Raw genomic sequence first — 19187 nt, forward strand, 5'->3', positions numbered from 1 at the left:
CACTCTGGGACCCAAATCAAGAGAAACAGGGTCCAAATTCCAGGGGAACTCAGCAGTGTGGTGAGATAACCTGGGCTCAGAGTCCATCAGCTCTGCTCCCGCCGAGCAGAATGAAAGCCCACCTGCAGCAGCCAGCCTGTGCACTGCCTCCACCTATCAGGCAAAGAGAATCCCAACAAACACTCTGTGTGTTGTGACACGGCAAATGGCAAGGGAAGTACTCTGGGAGGTCGTTAGGACAGCAAGGTCAAACCAACAAGTCTGTAAGTGGAGAAGGATTAAAACGCAGCCTATTTCTGAGCACAGTGTGTTTCCTAATATTTTAATGGGAGCATTAGTGTGATCTGTTTACTAGCGGTTTACTCTAGGTAATGCAGTACTACCTCAGAGAGCATTAATTTCATCACTGTAATTTAAATAATTTAAATCACAATGTCCTGAAGAGAAAAAAAAAGGAAAAAAAAAAGCATTATCAGCACACCCAGGGAGAAAACTTGCTCAGCACAGTGTAGAAAACCTCCCCATGAGAAAATGAGTAGCAAACCCAGGAGTGAAGCCCTGCTAGCCCTGCCCACAACCCAGCACATCTGCCTGAACAGCACATGGAGACCCTGCAGCCTGCTCCTTCCCTGCTCTTGGGATTGCTCCTCCTTTCAGCCATGCTCGCCTGCACACATATGCACACTATTACTGGGAACAACCAATAGTCCCTATATTCTTCTCATTTGACTCTTCCGGGCTCACTTCTACAGCAGCATCTCCACACAATTAGCCAATTATGACAGCTAATTAGTCATCAAACCCCAAAAGGCTCACTTCCTGCTCTCTTCACTGTATCCTGCTGTGCATTAGCCCCTGCTGAGCAAGCAGCAGCACACATGGGTGGAAATCTGATGCCCTCCTTAATCCCACTCCCTGCTCTTTTTCACCACTCATAAGCGCAGCACTTCAGAGAGTGTCAGACTGCAAATAACCTTGGTATTTCTGAGCAGAGCAGTCCTGCATGCCTGCCGTAGGGCCTCCTGAGTGAGGTTCTACACAGAAGATCCAGACAGCCTTCCAAGGAGATTCCTCTCCCCTCTGCATGTCCACAGTTCTGCAAATAGCAACAAACAAGAGCTGGCCTCAAACTACCAGTACAGCGTGGTAGGGATGAGGGCATCAGAGTTCACCTGGCTGCTCAGCCCTTCCTTAGACCTAAGGATAATACCTCAGTACAGGCATCACACACATCTATCTGAAAGGTATCTTCCAGAGCCTGGGATGCAATGAGAATTAAGACTGAAGGATAAACTAAAGTTCACTCTTTTCACTCCTAGCCCAGCCAAGCACACCTGGTTCACCTGGCTGGTCACTGTGCACAAACCCCCAAACAAGCACTTGCTACTCCCCACACTGAAGCACAAGCTCTCATTGGAGCATTTTAGTGTTAACTAGAGAAGCCAGATACGCAATTTCACTCAGATGCTCTCTACTGCATGCAGTTTACAAATGCAACTCAATGGGCTCACAACCAAAGTGGGGTCACTGCGGGCTGCTACGTGTTACAAAGGCAAAACTTTAGCTTGCTGATACACAACAGCGAGACAACAAGCAGAGCAGGAACCACCTTGGCAAGCCTGGGATGAAGAATGGTGCTTGGTGTCATATATGTGGGCAAGGGAGGGAGGGGAACAGAACACTGCCAGCACTCCTCAGCACACAGACACACTGTCATCATTCAGCAGTTCGGGCTTGCTCAGTACCAAAATTCTGATAAGCCATGGGCATCTTGGAGGTCAAACAGGCCTATTTACGCAAAATTAACCATGAGTGCTCAGCTGACAGGGAATAAATAGGAGTTACTCTTTGCCTCTATAAACAAAGGATGTGCTGGGAAAATGGCAATTCGTTGGAGAGAGTAAGGGAGCGATTAATTGGGTCACAATTATTGTCATATATATGTACTTATCTTAAATCCCTACCTCATGCCCTCTGTCTTGCACAGGACATGATTCACTGTCTGCTTCTGAGAATGACCCAGACTCATCGCTGGAGTTTGTTCCATAGGATGGCTCACATTTAATCTGGGCTCGAACTGGGTTGTACAATCCATCTCCCACCACACCGGGCTCCTGGTGCTCGGGCGCCAGGAATCGGGGGCCTTGGGAGCAAGGGGAAGAGGAGAGCTCACACAGACGTAGGCTGCAGGGGGAGCCACCACTGCCGTCCTCTGCATATGAGTAGGAAGAGCACGAGCTGGAGGTCCTCGTTCTGGTCTCTAAAGGAGGTGAGCGAGGGCAAACTTTAATTGGCACTGGACAGCTGGTGTTCGGCCGCATCCTTCCTGACAAGTGATCAGCTGTCAGTCCGCTGTGGGAATAGGTCTGAGAGCTGGGGAGAGACTGGCTACCACCAGCCCACAGACCCTTTGGCACAGTCTCAGTGAGGTCTTTGTCCAAGCTGCTCACACCAGAATATGAATGCACCGAAGTGTTTACTTGGTCACAAGCGTTTGAAGAGAATATAACACTCCTCCTGTCCAGTTCCCCCTCTTGCTTACAAAGAGTTTCAAAGCCGGGCCCCCTGAGCGGCGATCCCACCGTGAAGTTGGAAGCATCCTTTTGCATGGCATGGGACTGTCCGTAGTTCCCTGTGAAAGGGACGTAATCAGTTTTGTGGTCACCCTGAGTTGTCCCTTTTTCAAAAGGGCACGCTGGACTCCTGCCAAAGTGCTGTTGGGAAGTGCTGGGGAAGCCAACCAAATCTATACTTTTTGTTCTGTTGAAGAAAGACCGCAAGCAAGAAGGAGAAGACCCACTTTTTGGCCTGTCGACGCAAGTGGGGCTTGGCTGTTTCCTGTCCATTTCAACATCCCCTTCTTTATCCCTGATGTCAGGTTCATCTCCAGACAGGCAAAGCGTGATGCTTTCTTCATCATTCTCTTCATTCTGAGGCTCACTTTTTATCTGCCCCATAGCAAGTCCTGATTTGAGGCTGTTTCCAGAACTCTCTTCACTGAATGTGCTTGCAAAACCTGAGGTACTGATGTGTGATGTGTTGTAGACATTCTTGGTACAAGCAAGCTGGTATTTCTTGTATCTGGGGTACCGCGTCACTGCATCTTTGTCCAAATTGTCCTTGCTGTCTCTCAGCATGTCAGAGTTGGGCAGAATCCCTTCTCCTTTGTCTGCGCCAGCAACGGTGGTTTCAAAATTGAAGGGCTCCTGGTGCATTCTCTCTCTTGGGCAAGATATTTTTGACGTCTCCGATTCCATCGTCTCCTCCTCATCTCCATCCGAGTTTTCCTCATCATGCATGCGCTGACAAGTGGTATCTTTTTTGCACAGGAACAGGCCATCTTCGTTGTTCAGCAGCTGCGTCTGAAGGAAGCTGAAGCAGGAGTCCTCCAGGTTGTGCATGCGCAGGAACTCAGCACAATGGATGACCTCCTGGATGTTTTCTCTGCTGAGTAACAGCTTAGCAGTGTAGGCAAACTGTAGCAATGGACCAAATCCTCTGACAGTGACCTGCAGAAAAAAGAGGGAAATTGCCAGCATTACCATCAGCTCTTTGCTATCATCCCAAGTCCTCCATTATGTAGTTAGATAACCTAACAGATCTAACATTCAGAAATAAATACTGCATGGTACCAATTGTGCTTCTGTCAGGTCAGTTGTGATGCTACATCCAGAAACGAACACAACTGCTTTTATTTTGCTTCTCTACATCATGTTGCTTAAATAACTCAAAGACCTGTGAACCAAGCTTCTGCTGTAATAAAAGATGGAAAAAACAGACTAGTGTGCAAACTGCTAATTCTTGGATGGATCTTGTTTTCACTGTGATGTAGCATATCACCATCAAAGTAACTATTCAAACTTGATTCTTCTGCCCTGATGGAAGCTCTGATGAACAGTGATTCCAAACATAAAATACAATTTAAATCCCAGAGACGTTTTGGAAAGGAAGCATTTAATATTATAGACAAATTCTTCTCATACTGTTCCTGATTTTAGTGAGCCTAAGGTACAGCTGACAGGAAAGCAATCCATACTCATAATTCAAATAATGCAAATTGCTCTAAATCTCACCTTCGTACATAACTTTCCATCATTTTCTTTATAGAAAGAATAACAACTGTTTCCAGGAGTTTATGGGTCTGGGTTATGCATCATTACTTGTCCTTTTTTTCTCATTACACCAGCTATACCATATTTACATAGTCACATATAAAAGGTATGCGCTTTCTCCCTCTAGCTCTGTTTACAGCGATGTCTTCACATCAAACATCTAACTAGCAAACAACTTGCTAAGCCACGTATATATGCATACTGTTCATTTTTTACCCTCAATGTATTGGCACAGACTTCTGTTATATTTTTTTCTGCAATGGGCAGGAGACAAAGGCAGTTGAAAAACTCAGTGAGAGGGTACTTACACACCAGGGCTCACAATCACATATTACAGTGTTTCCACAAGAAGGAGATTCACTAAGTTGAGATTTGAAAGACAACAACTCAATTTTCTTCCAATGGAATTAACATTGCTGAGCAGTGCAGAGAGTGAGAATGATGCTGCACAGTCACTGCTGGAGCTGCTCTGTGAAGGGAGACACTGAGCTTCCACTCCCTGCTCCTAAATGCTATTTCATGCAAAACAGATGCATTCTGGAATATCACACTGCCTCTCTTGCTTGAAAATCACAACTGGCATGTTACAGAATGGCTCTGCCACCCGAAATTTTGTATTTCCTCCAGCATGGAGGAGCAGCAGTGGATGGTTTTGAGTCTACTGCTCCAGAGCTTAGAGAGGCATCAGGGCATGCATTTCTGATGGTCTTATTTCATGATTAGTACAAATCTGAGTGAATAAGTAGGTTCATCCCAATGAAAAGCCTATAAATTCCTTACACTGCCTTAGAACCAGTGGTAGAACTCACAGATCTTTACTGAAAATCCTGACTTCCAGAAACAAGCCTTTGTTATTCACACATCTGTACTTGTGATGCTGGATTATGAAGACACCACAAATGGTGCAGACTCTGATGGAGAGAAAAATATTTTAAAATACCTCTAAAATCACTCCCAATAGCTCTTCCTTACATAATATTACTGCTCTATCTGCTATTTTAAGAAGCAGCACATTTTCATGCACACACTTACACACTTGCACATTTCTGTTTTACAGTATTCCTCCGGTTCAGAACCGCCTAGTAACAGCTGGCTATTAAACTGATCTCTGCCTTATCAGTGTTACACTTTCTGCCTATTTGTTAGATTATCAGCTCACTAAAGGCCTATCTGCATTTTATCTATGCAGTATGATTAACAAAATTGCTCAGAAACTTAATGAGCTACTCACAGTATTTCTTTGATAAGATCTTCAGTGTTACTATGCATTTCATAAGCTCGGCAGCAGTGTGGGTCCCTAGGAGCAGCCATAAATACCAGCTGGGGTTTTCGGGTCACTTTTGCATAGCAGGGACTGTGGAGCACAAAGCCAGTTCTCCTGGCAGTGGTGCCCCTTGGCCACTAGGTGGAACGACTGCAAAGCAAATTAAAAGCATTTTCCGTGCTGGGCCAGGGTTTCACCTGCCTCCCCAGGCTGCAGAGCCTGGGGGTGACTCACAGCACTCCAGAGCAAGGCCATCTCTGTGCTGACTCAGGCTTTCGCTCCCAATAAGGCAGCATGGAACAGCAGCAGGACAGATTTACAGCTGTTCTGTGCTGGATGCGTTAGTGACGGAGCACAAGAACACATTCATCAGCCTCCCTGCAACATTCTGCAAATCCCTCAGGTGTAGGAGGATGAGGATGCTGGTCCAGCATGTGCTTTCATTCCAGCTGCTGATATCTTCTTACTCAGCGACACAACTCTCCTCCCTCCAGCGATCAGATCCAGAGGAGGAAAGCTTCCTTCCAAGCACCAGTGCTTCTCATTGCCCTTTGGGAGGAATTTCTCAAGTGCCAACACTTGAAAATACCCAAGCAATAACGTTGACAGTAAATGCCTCTAAAGGTCACTGGCAAGCGTTAAAGGCAGCACAGTCTCTATAGACTGAATCTAAGTATTGATCTGGCCTCCATGGAGGCCATGGCAGGTTCCCATCATCAGCCTTGCAACTGCCCACATTCGGTTCCTTTGCTGGGAGAGCAACAACAGAAGTGTGGGCATGCAGCAATAGCCTCCACACATTTGCAGGAGAGGCTTCAAAGCTGCATAGATCACAATCACACATCTCTGATGGAGGAGGTGAGAGCGGGCTTTTAATGTGATTTGACCTGACTGATGCATCCCAGTGAAAACAATGAATGAAACCAAGTTGATCTATGTTTCAGAAAGGAAATAGGCCATTTCTTTGATATACATCTCTATTTACATACGAAAGCAAGCTTTTCTGGATGGGTAAAACAAATATGAGCAATAATCTGTTTATTTTTTCCTCTATCATAAATAAGATGCCAAATATCCAGGGTTTATTTGCTTTTGAACCTTATTTTTCATGTAAATTTATGTCTAAGTAGAGAGATTAATTTGTGGAAGCCTCCACAGAGCACCTCATCCAAGCTTATACACTGAGTTTCTGCTTCCCAGCCCTCTGCGCATTTCCATTATTCCTACCTCTACCCACTTCTACTGCAAAATTAATATGGACTTGATGGGCTGCAGGAAACAGGCAGAGAAAAGGCAATGTGTACACACAAACCAGAAGAACAAAGAACAAGAAGCACAAACCAAGGAGAGCAAAGCAAAGATCTGAGCTTCTTAGGGGCTTGCTTCCCTTATCTTTCAAATCAGCCCAGAATTGGACCTCTCTTGTGCACCTGAAGTATTGGAAGAAAATGTGAAGGAGGGAAGTTGTGTTTTGTATGTCCACACCCTCACGAGTTCAGGATACTGAAGAATTGGCTGGAAATAATGCAGTGATAGTCACCATTAAGAGGGTGGTTAATCAGCATTAGCCATATTGAATCTACCTGCAGAATCTCAACAGCAGCCTTGTAGAAAAGAAGAGTACAAAACCTGTTTTAGTTCAGCCCAGCTCTGCTTTCTCCTCACAGCGCCCTGTAGAGTATGATGCTCTGTTTAGTTTTAATCGATTTAAGCAATCAGACTTCCACTACTTCCTTTGGGAGATTATTGCCAGACTCTACTTAAAACCTCCTCGTGAGGAAATTTTCCTTCCCTTATTTTCCTCCTTTGTCTCTCATGATATTTCCTTTATGCATTCCGAGTAATGTTTTTTCCTTCTGGAGAAAAAGCTGCAAAGCTGTTAGACTCTTTGTCTCCACATCTTCTGTAGTTGGTGTTAAAACATTTTAAAAAACCTGGCTAATTCAAGGAAAACAACATTGATCACCATCACAGAGTAAGAAGCTTAGATGAGAGTCAGCAGTAAGAAAAGCTAGTAAGGAAAACAGCATTGCAGATGCAAATACAGAGCGTATATCAGCCTGACATTTCTATGGATGGGCTGGATGCGCTGTGTGCTGCCGAGTTCATTAGTGCATACTCATTAACCAACTGCCCAGACTGCCAGATGTCTCAAAATCCCAGACAAACAGACAAAATCCTCCAATTCTGCACAGACAACACTTCTTATGGGGAGGGGAGGAAAAAAAGGGTTGTTTCTAAGAGAAACGTAGATGTCTGGTAACCCTGCCTCTGAAGGGTAACTGTATGAAATGCTGCATCTGGATCAGGTCAGCCCCAGCAAAATGCCAGCAAATGTGAGTTCAATTTAAAGAGGGGAGAAGTGATTAAGGGAAAGGAAAGATCACTGTAAACATGTAGGAATTTAAAACTTGGCAAGACGGTATCAAAAATGGAGCAAGATAAGGTTTGCAGTAATCTGATGCACACTACCACCAAGAACAGAGAGCTGTCTGATTTACTGTGGGGTGGTTTTGCTGATTGTAAGGAGAAGAAACCAAAAAAGTGAAAATGTCAGGAAGTTTTCCCGACTCTGAACCTAATGGTGAATTCAGTGAGATCTTGGAACACTTTCCAGGAAAGAGGATGGACACTGTATGTCTGAGTAAAAGCAAATAAAAGCTAACAAAGCACAGCCTTTTTCTGGTGAGGTGGGCTTTGACAATTTGGTATGGCTTTTCTGGCCCTGATTTCTGTGTTAGTGAGGGCACATCGCCAACCTTCTAGAAAACAGCATCAAAATTCAACAGCAAATGTATGTAAAGTAGTTTATTTTAAAACAAAGAGTATGTGGGGCAACCTCAAAGAACTCTTTCTCCCTAGCCCTCAGGTTACAGGAAGTTCTGCAGCATGTTAGCTGCTAAATCCCACCACATCATGGTGAATTAGATGGTCAGACCTTCGGATGCGCTGAGAACGCAGAAGTCCCGACTGAGCAGCTCACGTGCAGATCTTTGTGCATTTGAGTCATCTTGTTGAAATCAATAGGAATACTGATGGGTGTTCTGTGAAGCATGCAAGCTACTTGTAGGATTATGGATTATATTTTTAGTACTGTGATTTTCAGGTTAAATTCATCATCAGGCACCTAAGAACAGTTAGAAAACTCACATCTTGAATCTCCAGACATCGATTTAATTACTAAGCCATTTTGTAGGGAAGGAAGAAACAAAAATTGAATCAAACCTCACATGTTGAATATCAAATCCCAAATTGAATATTAATTTAAAACAATTGGGTAGAAACATGTGAGAAATGTGACCATTTATTGTGGAAGCAGAAATAAATCCACTAGTTACACACTGCTGTGCAGTGGCCCTATTGTGGTACCCATTTTGTTAACAGTTTATCCTTGCTTGTGCAGTCCAAAGGCATCTGTGTAGACTGCTTAAATCCATCCCAGCCCTCGAGTTTGACTGATAAGCCCAAGGATGCAGAAAACAAACTACGAACTGCCTCACTTGGCCAGCATGTTCCTAACACTCCAACTTATATAATCAAACACATGCTAGAAATAGGAGATAAGATTAGTGACAGTTAACTGCTGCTATTTTTTGTTCCACAGCCTGAAGAAGGTCTCGGGGATTAAACATTAACTCTAATCTTATTTGCTAAAATTAGCACACGCTATATTCTTTTTTCTTTTGCAGCCAATTGCAAGTATAGTGCATAAGTTATTTTCAGAGCGTAATCTGATAACTAAAATCAGTCACCGAGCTGTTATTCCATTAAGAGTTAAGAGACTTCCTGGTTATTTACTTTGTTATTTTTACCAGGGATGGTGAAGCCTGGCAGAGCCTGTTTTTCCTAGCTTAAGGTTATTCGGTTTTGGAAAACTATCTGAAGGATGTAAACACATTACTAGGTTCAAACAGGTGAGTCATGTGTGTGAAATACACAGTGCTACGTGTCCCAATTTCACAGAATTACAGAATTATTAAGGTTGAAAAAGACCTCTAAGATCACCTAATCCAACCATCAACCCATCATCACTGTGTCCACTAACCACGTCCCTCAGTGTCACATCCACACGGTTCTTGAACACCTCCAGGTACGGTGACTCCACCACCTCCCTGGGCAGCCTCTGCTACTGCCTCACCACCCATTCTGAGAAGAATATTTTCCTAATATCCAACCTGATTTGTCTCTTTATATGCCCACAGTAATCCCGTACACAGTTAGAAATTGTTTGGAAATGGTGATCCCTTTACATAGAGCAGGAATGCACGAGAAGCAGGAAAAAGTCAGACAAGGACCACAGAGAGCAGAGCACTTTCCCAGGCCAGTGGCACGGCGTAGGAAATGCCAATGCATTTTTCCCCTCTTCAGCTTACCAGTGTTTAAATGTGCTCTCACCAGCAGCTCCCAGAGGCATTTTCCCTATATGCTCACAAAGCTGCGAAGCTCCTAAAATGAGTCAACACTATTTGAAAGTCAGCTTGGGTGAGAAGCACCAGATGCAGGCATTTGTAGCATCTGGGCTCTTAAACAGGAGAGGAACTTAAAAGTTGCTAGTGGAGAAGGCTGATGAAGAGAGGCTGTTGTTTCCACTTAAAAACCACTTTTAAAATGAAGCATATATCCTGCTGGCCCATGTTTTCCACTTTACTGAATCAAGTAGCGTGTGTAGATTTGGGCAGAAGGGCAACTTGAAGTTTGGGAGGTATTTATCTCTGTGTCTCATCCTCACCTCCTGAAACTGCAGGGAAAATAAAGGTGTGACAGGGAGGCTGAGTGGATATGGCTATCTGGATTAATGGTCTCCTGTGAATGAGGAGTCTCCTGGACAGCCTTGGGATGTCATGTCTGGTGTCAGCTCCCATAAGACTGCGCTCGCTCAAGGACCTGGGATCACTGGACCAAGTAGTCATAGTGCAAACCTCTGTCAGAATGGAGTTCTCCACGTTTATTTCACACCAACAGTGTTCATGTTCCCTTTTGTACTCTAGAAGCATAATCTACAGCACAAGTCCAAGTATCAGCGACTTAGGACTCTGGCTCTAACACACCCTTCAGTGCCATGCTGGTGCAATCCATACTGCCTGACCTTGCTTCTGTCACCTGGAAGACGCAGTAGCCACCCTTCCACTCTCCTGGCTACTTGGTGCCTGCAGAGTATTGCAGTGATCCCTGGTGGTAGGTGAGGCAGTGCAACACGAGTTGGGGAGGAAGTAGAGGTCACCCATTGCAGACTCACCCCGAGGGCAGAAACCAATGACTGTAAACTGTGACAGTCACTCTGCGAGAAGTGCGTCAGTGCTGACAGAATGGCAAGTGTTTCAGAATTGATTGCCTGCTGCAAGGATGGCGTAAGCAGCAAGGGGATCGATGCTCACATTATTGGTTATGTCAGCATTTGCCTACACATGACTTTGAGACGGAGGGTGGAAGCTAAGGCAGCCATACACACAGATTTTTCCAAATCAAATTCACTGCGATAATGGTGCCAGCTTCAAAGTGTTCTCAAAATCCTTGGTTCTTGAGCATGGAACCAAGAACTGTCAGGTGAACCAAAAAGGGAGATGGAATCAGAAGATGGTTTAGAAATAAAATGGAAAAAAAAAATGGAAAGCAGTGAAAGTCAAAATAGAGCAATTTCTGTTTCAACTGTGACGCTTATTTCAACTTCAGACTCCAACTTTTATTTCATCTAGTTACTGAAATCCAACTAAAATTATCTTGACCTTTCAAAAATGAGATTAGTTTCAAATGAGAATAAAGATTTTGCTTTTGAAAATCCTGACGGTATCCTTGGGGATATTTAACATCCTTCCCACCCAGAGAAGTATTCATGGAAAAATAATTTGTTGAATTTGCCACAAGCTTCAGTCTTCCCAGATTCCACTTTGTTGAATACTTATAGTAGTGCTTATTGAGAGATAAGGTAGAAATCACCAAGCATATGCACAAATGTTTTGTTCTTGACACAGTACTGCTCAGGAAACAGGAGGCATCAGTGCAAAACGTGTATGTGAATACAGCTGCAAAAAGAAAACATTACAGGACTGGAAGATGTGTTGCTTGCCCATGGAAGGGAAGCACTGCCTGGATCATAGAATCATAGAATCACCAAGGTTGGAAAAGACCTAAAAGATCATCCAGTCCAACCGTTCACCTATTCCCAATAGCTCCCACTAAACCATGTCCCTCAACACAACATCCAGCAATATCATCCATCATATCAGATGGCCCCTGGCACACCCAGCTCAGTGGTTTGGGGTCACTTTGTCCACATGGTGTACAGGGATGTTTGCCCACACCAAGCCACAGTGTAACTCTGTAACTCATATTACAGTCACACACTGAATAGAATAGTGCCTGTAATGCAGTAAGACAAGCTGGAGGAATGACAACAGAAGTACCACTGGAGAAAACAGCCTGATTTCACCTTAATGAACAACACTGCAAGGAGACAAGTTTTTTGCAAGTAATTAGATAGCTTGGTGCATGCTGTTGATGCTAGAGGGTGCCTAGGGTGTAGTAGCAGAACATAGAAAACTCAGCAAGTACAGCCAGGGGAGCACCTGCAGGCAGAAATAGGTGAGAGAGCCTGGAGGTGAATCTCTAGGCTGCTATGTCCACACACCACATGGAGGTGTTAGAAAGAACATTAAAAGTGTTTCAACCAACTCTTCTCCAAAGGACTAACTCAGCGATGACATGCCGGAATCAACAAAGAACACGTACGAATCAGTGGTACTGATTAGCAGTTTAAACACTGGGGCATGAACTGGAAAACAAAGCAAAGGGAGATTGCAGCTGTGATATCTGGCAGTTTGCAGTACAGTCATTTTTTCAGTGGAGCTTGTACCTTGAAAGACACGGAAAGCAGTAATGAAAGAAGGCACAAGTGAGCTGCTCAGCAGAAGCGCTGCCTTTTCCCCATGGATGCACATGCCACCCATGCTGAAACCAGTGGGGAAGAAATGGAACAGATTTTAACCCAAGAGCATAATCAGAAGTAAAGTGGAGCTGCGATTTAAAATTAAAATCAGTACCATATTTTTGCGAAAGAAAAACTAAACTGACCCCCAGATTAAAAAAGAAAAAAAAAAAGAGAAAGTGTTGAGCAGTGAGGAAGGCGAAGGAAGGAGTGGGAAAGTTTTCACCGAATATAAATTGTGAGAGAGAAGTCTGTGAAAGATCTGTTTAGGTTCATATCATGAGCCAAACTGGGGAGGAAAAGGGAAAACAAAAGGGAGTTTGAGAACTTCTGGAATAAAAAAAGAAACTCTAGAAGCCTGCAAGTAGCAAATATCAAACTAGGAAGAAAATGAGGTTAAACGTAGAAATCTGCTAATTCAGAGGGTGTTTGGAGGAGTGGTTCAGAGTTTCTGAAGCTGCAATTAATACATTAAGCAAATATGACAATATAAAAAAACTAGAAAGACTGGCAAATGACACAAATACTCCTCTCTCCCAAGCCTGGCAGAATGTATCTAAGTGAATAAACCACATACACAGTAATACAGTATACTAAACGTGCCGTAATTATTCTACAAAAATAAGAAATACTTCACAGCAAGGAATTTCCCCACAAACCCTACTGTTACACTTTGCCAATGTAGGAGAGGAAGAAACAGGCTGTCCTATGTATTGCTTGGAAAAGCACCAGGTTGCACTACAGGGAAGGGAATGGAGACACGAGACAAAGGAGCTGAGGCAGCAGCAGGCTCAGGAGACGGGGCCGGATCACAGCACTGCAGTTCACAGATGCTCTGCCATGATTCTCCAGGGCTGGCAAGAGTCGTGAGCTGCTGCGGACAATGCAGCTCCCAGCACTTCCCATGACCATGTGCCAGCTCAGCACAACACAGAAAACTTCCTTGTGCCAGGAGAGCAGGGAGCAGAGCCCAGCAACTCCCCCAGTACTTCAAAGCCAGAGAGGCTTTTCAGGGCTGTGGGAGGAATGGAACGTCAAGCGCTTTACTATTCTGGCATAATTACACAATTATCAACAGGCAAGCTGAAGCCCCATGTAAATATCTCGGCTTCCTCCAGGCATTGCATTTTTAAAACAAAAACTGCCAAATGCTGTATTTGTTCCAATTTTCCTTCTGCTCCTCCCTCCAGCCTTTAAATTTCTGGGATTTGGACAGGCAACATCACCTGTCCGTTCTCCATGTGGAAAAAAAGATGACATTTCCACCTTGATCTGTAGCTTCCCTGTTCTGGGAGGGAGAGGTCAGGAACTTTAAAGCTCTTTGTGGGTGTGCGTGGTGATATATGCCTGCATACACCCACACTGGACACTGTGAGAAAGAGGCAAGAGAAGGTTAAGGTGTGTGAAAGGGAGTGAATTAGTCCCATCTGCTCTGAAAAGATAATTTTCGTCTTGTATTTCTATTACCGTCTTATTATTATCACACTAGAGTGCTTCTAAAAGGCTACAGTTCTGGCAGCCAGCATCATTACAGCTGCTCAGATTATTAACAGTATAAATAAACTCTTAGAGACACTACTAAGAAAATATTAACTACAATTATCACTGTCTGATAAAATAATGAACAGTGAAGTGTTATTCTGCCATCTCAGTCACCAGTGCACATTTATGAGTGCTGTGAGTAATGAAAAACAGTTTATTTGCATACTAAATCAGCCTGGAATTGGTTCTTTCTGTTTTATTTTGTTTTTATAAAGACATGTTGAATTAGCAGTCAGCACAGGCTGAAGCTCTATGTCTGTAGAATTGTACTCTGCCTTCAGTTCTGCAGCATGCAGCCCTATTAACTCTAAGAGAGCAGAAAACTACACCAGTAGCAACATGACCTGAGGCGGGTCAAAGCCACCAGCAGTGGAGTCACTGAGAAGACATCTTCCTTTCTACGTGGGCAGAAACACTATAACCTTCCTACAAACCTTTACTGTCAGGCCTCATTGCTTTTTCTGCCTATGCAGGGAACAACAGCCCAGGTGAAGGCCATGGCATTTCCTGCTGGAACCGTCCTCCGACCCATCCTGATTTTGCTTTGAGTGCTTGTTTCTCCTTAAGCACCCCGTGATACTCCCAAACTCCAGCCTTCACTGACAGCAATGGGGAGCTTGGGTTAGGTTTTTAATTAACAGAAGTTATTATTTCCCTGCAACCATGGAGAAAAAGTGTCTTAATGTCTTGGGGAACAGGAGAGTGACTGCAGAGAAGAAAGGGAAGCCCCTGGTCTGTGTCCTCTTAGCACTACCCTTCTCAGCAGGCAGAGGCAGCCTTCACATATTTGTTTCTTGCTACAGTTGATTTAGGGTGTCATCATCTGTTCATTAGTGGAGATTATTATGATTAAGAGAAAAAAGGTCTGGGGTGCTGAAGCTGCTTACTGTGGGTTAGTCATGCTGTAGCTTTGATTTGGAAATCTTGTGTTCACAAGGATGCTTTCCTGGTTCAGGAGAAGCCTTCCTCCCCACCCAACCCTGTGGAACCATCAGTCTCCAATCCCAATCAAAGACACCTTCCTATAAAATCATCAAGCAAAGTCCCTGTTTTGCTTAGCTGTTTCATATTAGGTCACCACACTGTATCTGACCATCAGTAGGGAGGGACAATGGTGAAGGCTGGCACTGAACCCCTCCAGACAGGCTTCTGCTGGGGTGCAGAACCAACCTCACCATTTTGAGGAAAGGTCTGCACACAACAGATGCAAAATGAGCACATTCTCCATCAAGGCTGGAAGGGAAGCTCATGATTTGGGGTAAAAGGAGGGAGATGTGGTTAGCATGAGCCACACTATCAGGATCTCCACCTGAGAGCACAAACTTGGCCCAGGATGAGTGTGCATCAGGCTCCTGGAGAAGGGCCATCACCCAGCTGACAAGGAGAAAATAAAGATAAATTAAAGACAGGGATGGAAGCAAAAATACAACTGGAGAGGAAGACAATAATGCAATGTCAAGAGAGAGCAAAGGAAAGGGGATTTCCCTTAATCTAAGTCAGAAAAGCGCTGCAGCTTGCCTTTTTATGTGTCACAGCCCCTTTTTATGTGTCCTTTTCACACTCTGTCCAGCGTCTCATGTTCCCTGCCTGGTCTCTGCTACGTGTCTATAAGCCTTTTGTTCCCCTAACCCCACCTTCAGCACGTCACCATACTCCCAGTCCTTGCACGGAGATGTAGGCAGGCACTGCATAGCCCAGGGCTCTTGCTATCCCCATCACTACACTGCCATGACAGAGCAAGTGAGATGGAGCGCTGGGGCGGGAAGAAGCTTGCGGCATCCTTGCCTGTCCTTGTCAGCTGCGGGGGAAGGAGACTTGGGTGGGGGTGATCTGTCCCACCATAAACATTATGGCTAGGATGAACCTCTGCTCCTAGGTGGGGAAGAGCCATGCTGCAGCATTCCTCCTGATTTCCCCTGCAGCGTCCTCCCTCTCATCCTTCGCAGCAGTTGGCCTCTTCTGGATGCCTAAACAGGTTAGATGTGGCTTGACCCGAATAAGTCACCTACATTAATTTTTCCTCTTTAATTAAAAAGTTCTTCTGTGAAACAACTCATGAGAGCTTCTTTGTTGAGAGAAAGAAAATGATGTACTGTTCCACACACGTTTACAAAGACAAATATACAAATGAATTCTGCTCTGCAAGAAGCCCCAGTGGAAGGGAAAACACAGAAAATAGTGAGGGAATTGCTGAAGAAGAACTGAAGTTCATTTTAAATCAGTGTACCGTGTACAAATGCTGTCTTACAAATAGGATTATTTAATTTAAACCTTAGATCTGTCAAGTTCCATTACTTCAAATGGAGCCTGTCGTTTCTTGACTTCATTATAAATCAGGATTATATTACAATTTATGTTAGGTTAAGTCACTACTTCGATAGGAGGCAGCGAAAAAAAATTACACAGCAGTCAGTAAATAGAGCAAAGTCATTGCACTGTTCTTGAAAGGCAAAAAGTCATCTTGCTAAATGAGGGTCCAAGTTGTCCTGTACCAAGACTGTTACTAATAAATAAAAGACCTCTGGGAAAAGTGCTGAGCATACGCTGGATCTATTTTCAGCTTGCATCAGCAGCTGCTGCCCCTGGGATCGCATCTTTGCTCATACCCTACACCATATGTAATCACTCCAGTGCTGCAACCAGTAAGATAATGAAAGAGCATGGCATAAATCTATACTTGAGTGGAATGCTAAATGAGAAAAATAATACAAAAAAGAGGGAAATAAACCACATTTTCAAGTCATTAGGAAGAAAGACTTTGACATATGAAGTGTTGCAACCATTAATAGCACTTATCATATAGAGTGGAGACAAAGAGACAAATTAATCAAACTGACAGAACTGGGACATTTTATGCTAATGCAGGCTCCTGGGTTTTAGTTCGTATTCCTCTGTGTCTGGAAAACTGATACCATTACAGGGCAGGAAATTGCATGAATAACATGCAACAGATCATAAAAATTCACACACTGAGTGAAGAAACACTGCCAAAAGCAGTGTAAAAACAAGGCTGGAGACCTCAACAGAGGAACTACCAACAGCTAATGAATGCAAATAAGTACAGGAATATTTCCCATTCATGCATAACAATTAGACATAGGCTGTGACTCCACAATCTCTAATAGGGTAGGTAAAATAAAGCCTGGAGAGATAACATGCAGAGAGCTAGGGGTAACTCCTGGCCAGTCCAGTTCTGGATTTGTTTGCAGTGTTGCAGCCAGCAGCTTAAAGCCACTAGGGAAAAGGCATGGACAGAAACATGCTGTCTCTGTCTAAACGTATGGTTATGTTAGATTCAAGTTAGAGTTGCAGTAGAAAAGACATGGTCCTGGGCAACCTGTTCTGGGTGGCCCTGCTTGAGAAGGGGGTGGCACCAGATGACCTCTACAGGTCCCTTCCTTCCTCAACCATGCAGTGATTCTGTGAAAGGTAGGCGAAAGAGGAAATAAAATAGATCCACAAAACAGCCTACAGTCTCACAAAGCAAAAATCCCCCTCACCACGGAGCAAATTGACAGCATATGGTAAAAACCCCTTACAAATAACAACAACTTTTACATAATTTGTTTAGGAAATATAAAATGCACTTGCTGTCCAAAGCCACAGCTGTGTTGTAAGGGGCAGGAAATGGGAAGAACGACAGGAATGCTGGGCAGGGCATGGCGCAACACAAGACCTTGCCAAGGTTACTACATTTGCTATGAAGGCTTTTCAAGGACCTTTAAAAAAAAACTTGCAAATCAGATCACCGGGGAAGCACAGAGAGCCAATCAGCCACCAAATCAGACACCAAATAACAAATACAGACACAGCATTTCTTATTGCTGCCTGGTTCGTAAAACAGTGACTTTTCTTTCTTCCTTAGTTGAAGCTATCATACAACTCTAAGGAGAGGACTAACTCTCAGGGGGTAAAAGAAATAAAGCTAATACCTTTTGGAGCCACATAATTTCCAGCACTGCTCTCATCTTTCCCAGAATAGAACGAGATGCATCTGATGGTATTGAGCAAGGCTATCTCAGTGCCAGCCCTACGCACATACAGAGGTGATGAAATTCCAGCTTGCCATAAAGTTGCTTTTTTCCTGAAGTGTGAGTAGACTTCAAGCCCTTCCCATGCACATGGAGACCCTGTGTTCAGTGGCATCAGGACATGAATCCCAGCAGATCTGGGCATGGGGACATCTTCACAGAATCACAGAATCGTAGGGGTTGGAAGGGACCTCCAGAGATCATCGAGTCCAACCCCCAGTCTTGCTCCCTGCACCACGCAGAATCCCACTCCGAACTGTTCTTCAGCAGATCTCTGGGGAGATGTGACAGGGTTTTATCCACATGAACAGGTTTTATGTGTCTCCAGACCTTAAAACTACTTTCTTTTCTTTTAGTTGCAACTGGAGTTGCATCAGGATGTTTGGCCAGGTATCAAAAAATGGCACAGGTACAAAAGCAAGCCAGCCCAAAAATTTTCTGAAGACAACAATGGTGTAAGCTTACCTTAAGGGGAACAGTTAGAAAAAGACACCAACAGAATGATCACCAAATAATTCAGAGTAAAACTATCTGAGAACAAAGCCAGGGATCCAAGGGCAATGATACAAATAGGCTGGATCCTGAAGGCTGAGAATGACTGGAAACGTTCTGATTAGCTGACAGTGTGCAGCACTGGTCTGCTCTACAGACCTGCATGAAGGAGGTCCAGAGGAACAGCGATCCTAGTGGCTTCTACTAGGGTCACCATGGCTCTGTATCAGTCAAAGACAGAGATCAAAACACAATCAAATACTCATCTTCAAAAAATTTACCTGCCTGTAAGGTAGAAACAGAGGTTTCCAGTTGAAATGCTCATTAAATAAATCCTATACGAGAAGGATGAGGTTCATATTTGAAAAGAAAGCAAAATAAACCAAGCAAAAGGTAGCTCTTATTTTGTCCTTTGTTTTCCATCTGCAACAGTGACACTGAAGGTGGGGAAAGAAGAATAGGAGTTACTGATTTAAACGTTTCTGCCACTACTGAAAACTACTCTTTCTGCTTTCTGAACACTATGATTGCTTCATAAATGTGAAAATGCCCCAATCCCCACACATATTATGGATGCCTCCTTTATTCTTCACTTCTTTGGCCAATGCTATAGACAATATTTGTCCCCATTGACTGCTTACATAAAGCGGGCAAAAATAACAAGAGCAGATTGCACCTATGGATAGACAAGAAATATTCAATTTTTGTGACTTGGATTTGACAAATTAATTCAGGCATTTAAAACACAGCCTTGATTTGATGTGCACAGTCTCCTGAAAGATACAATGTTCAAGAAAAAGAGAAACTCCTTCATGTCCAGAAAA

At 43.9% G+C, this 19187-nt stretch overlaps 1 protein-coding gene across 5 annotated transcripts in view; it reads right to left on the bottom strand.

The window, feature by feature from the left end:
• The window catches only part of BACH2 (BTB domain and CNC homolog 2), a 180956-nt gene that overhangs the window by 13156 nt on the left and 148613 nt on the right, over positions 1-19187 (bottom strand). For all 5 annotated transcript variants that reach the window (XM_048937789.1, XM_048937788.1, XM_048937790.1 and 2 more), the window contains one exon: positions 1965-3509. In XM_048937789.1, coding sequence (XP_048793746.1) covers positions 1965-3509 — 1545 coding nt within the window. The remainder of the gene's footprint in view (positions 1-1964; positions 3510-19187) is intronic.

This window comes from Lagopus muta, chromosome 2 (genome assembly GCF_023343835.1).
Source record: "Lagopus muta isolate bLagMut1 chromosome 2, bLagMut1 primary, whole genome shotgun sequence".
In the NCBI taxonomy this organism is placed as follows: Eukaryota; Metazoa; Chordata; class Aves; order Galliformes; family Phasianidae; genus Lagopus; species Lagopus muta.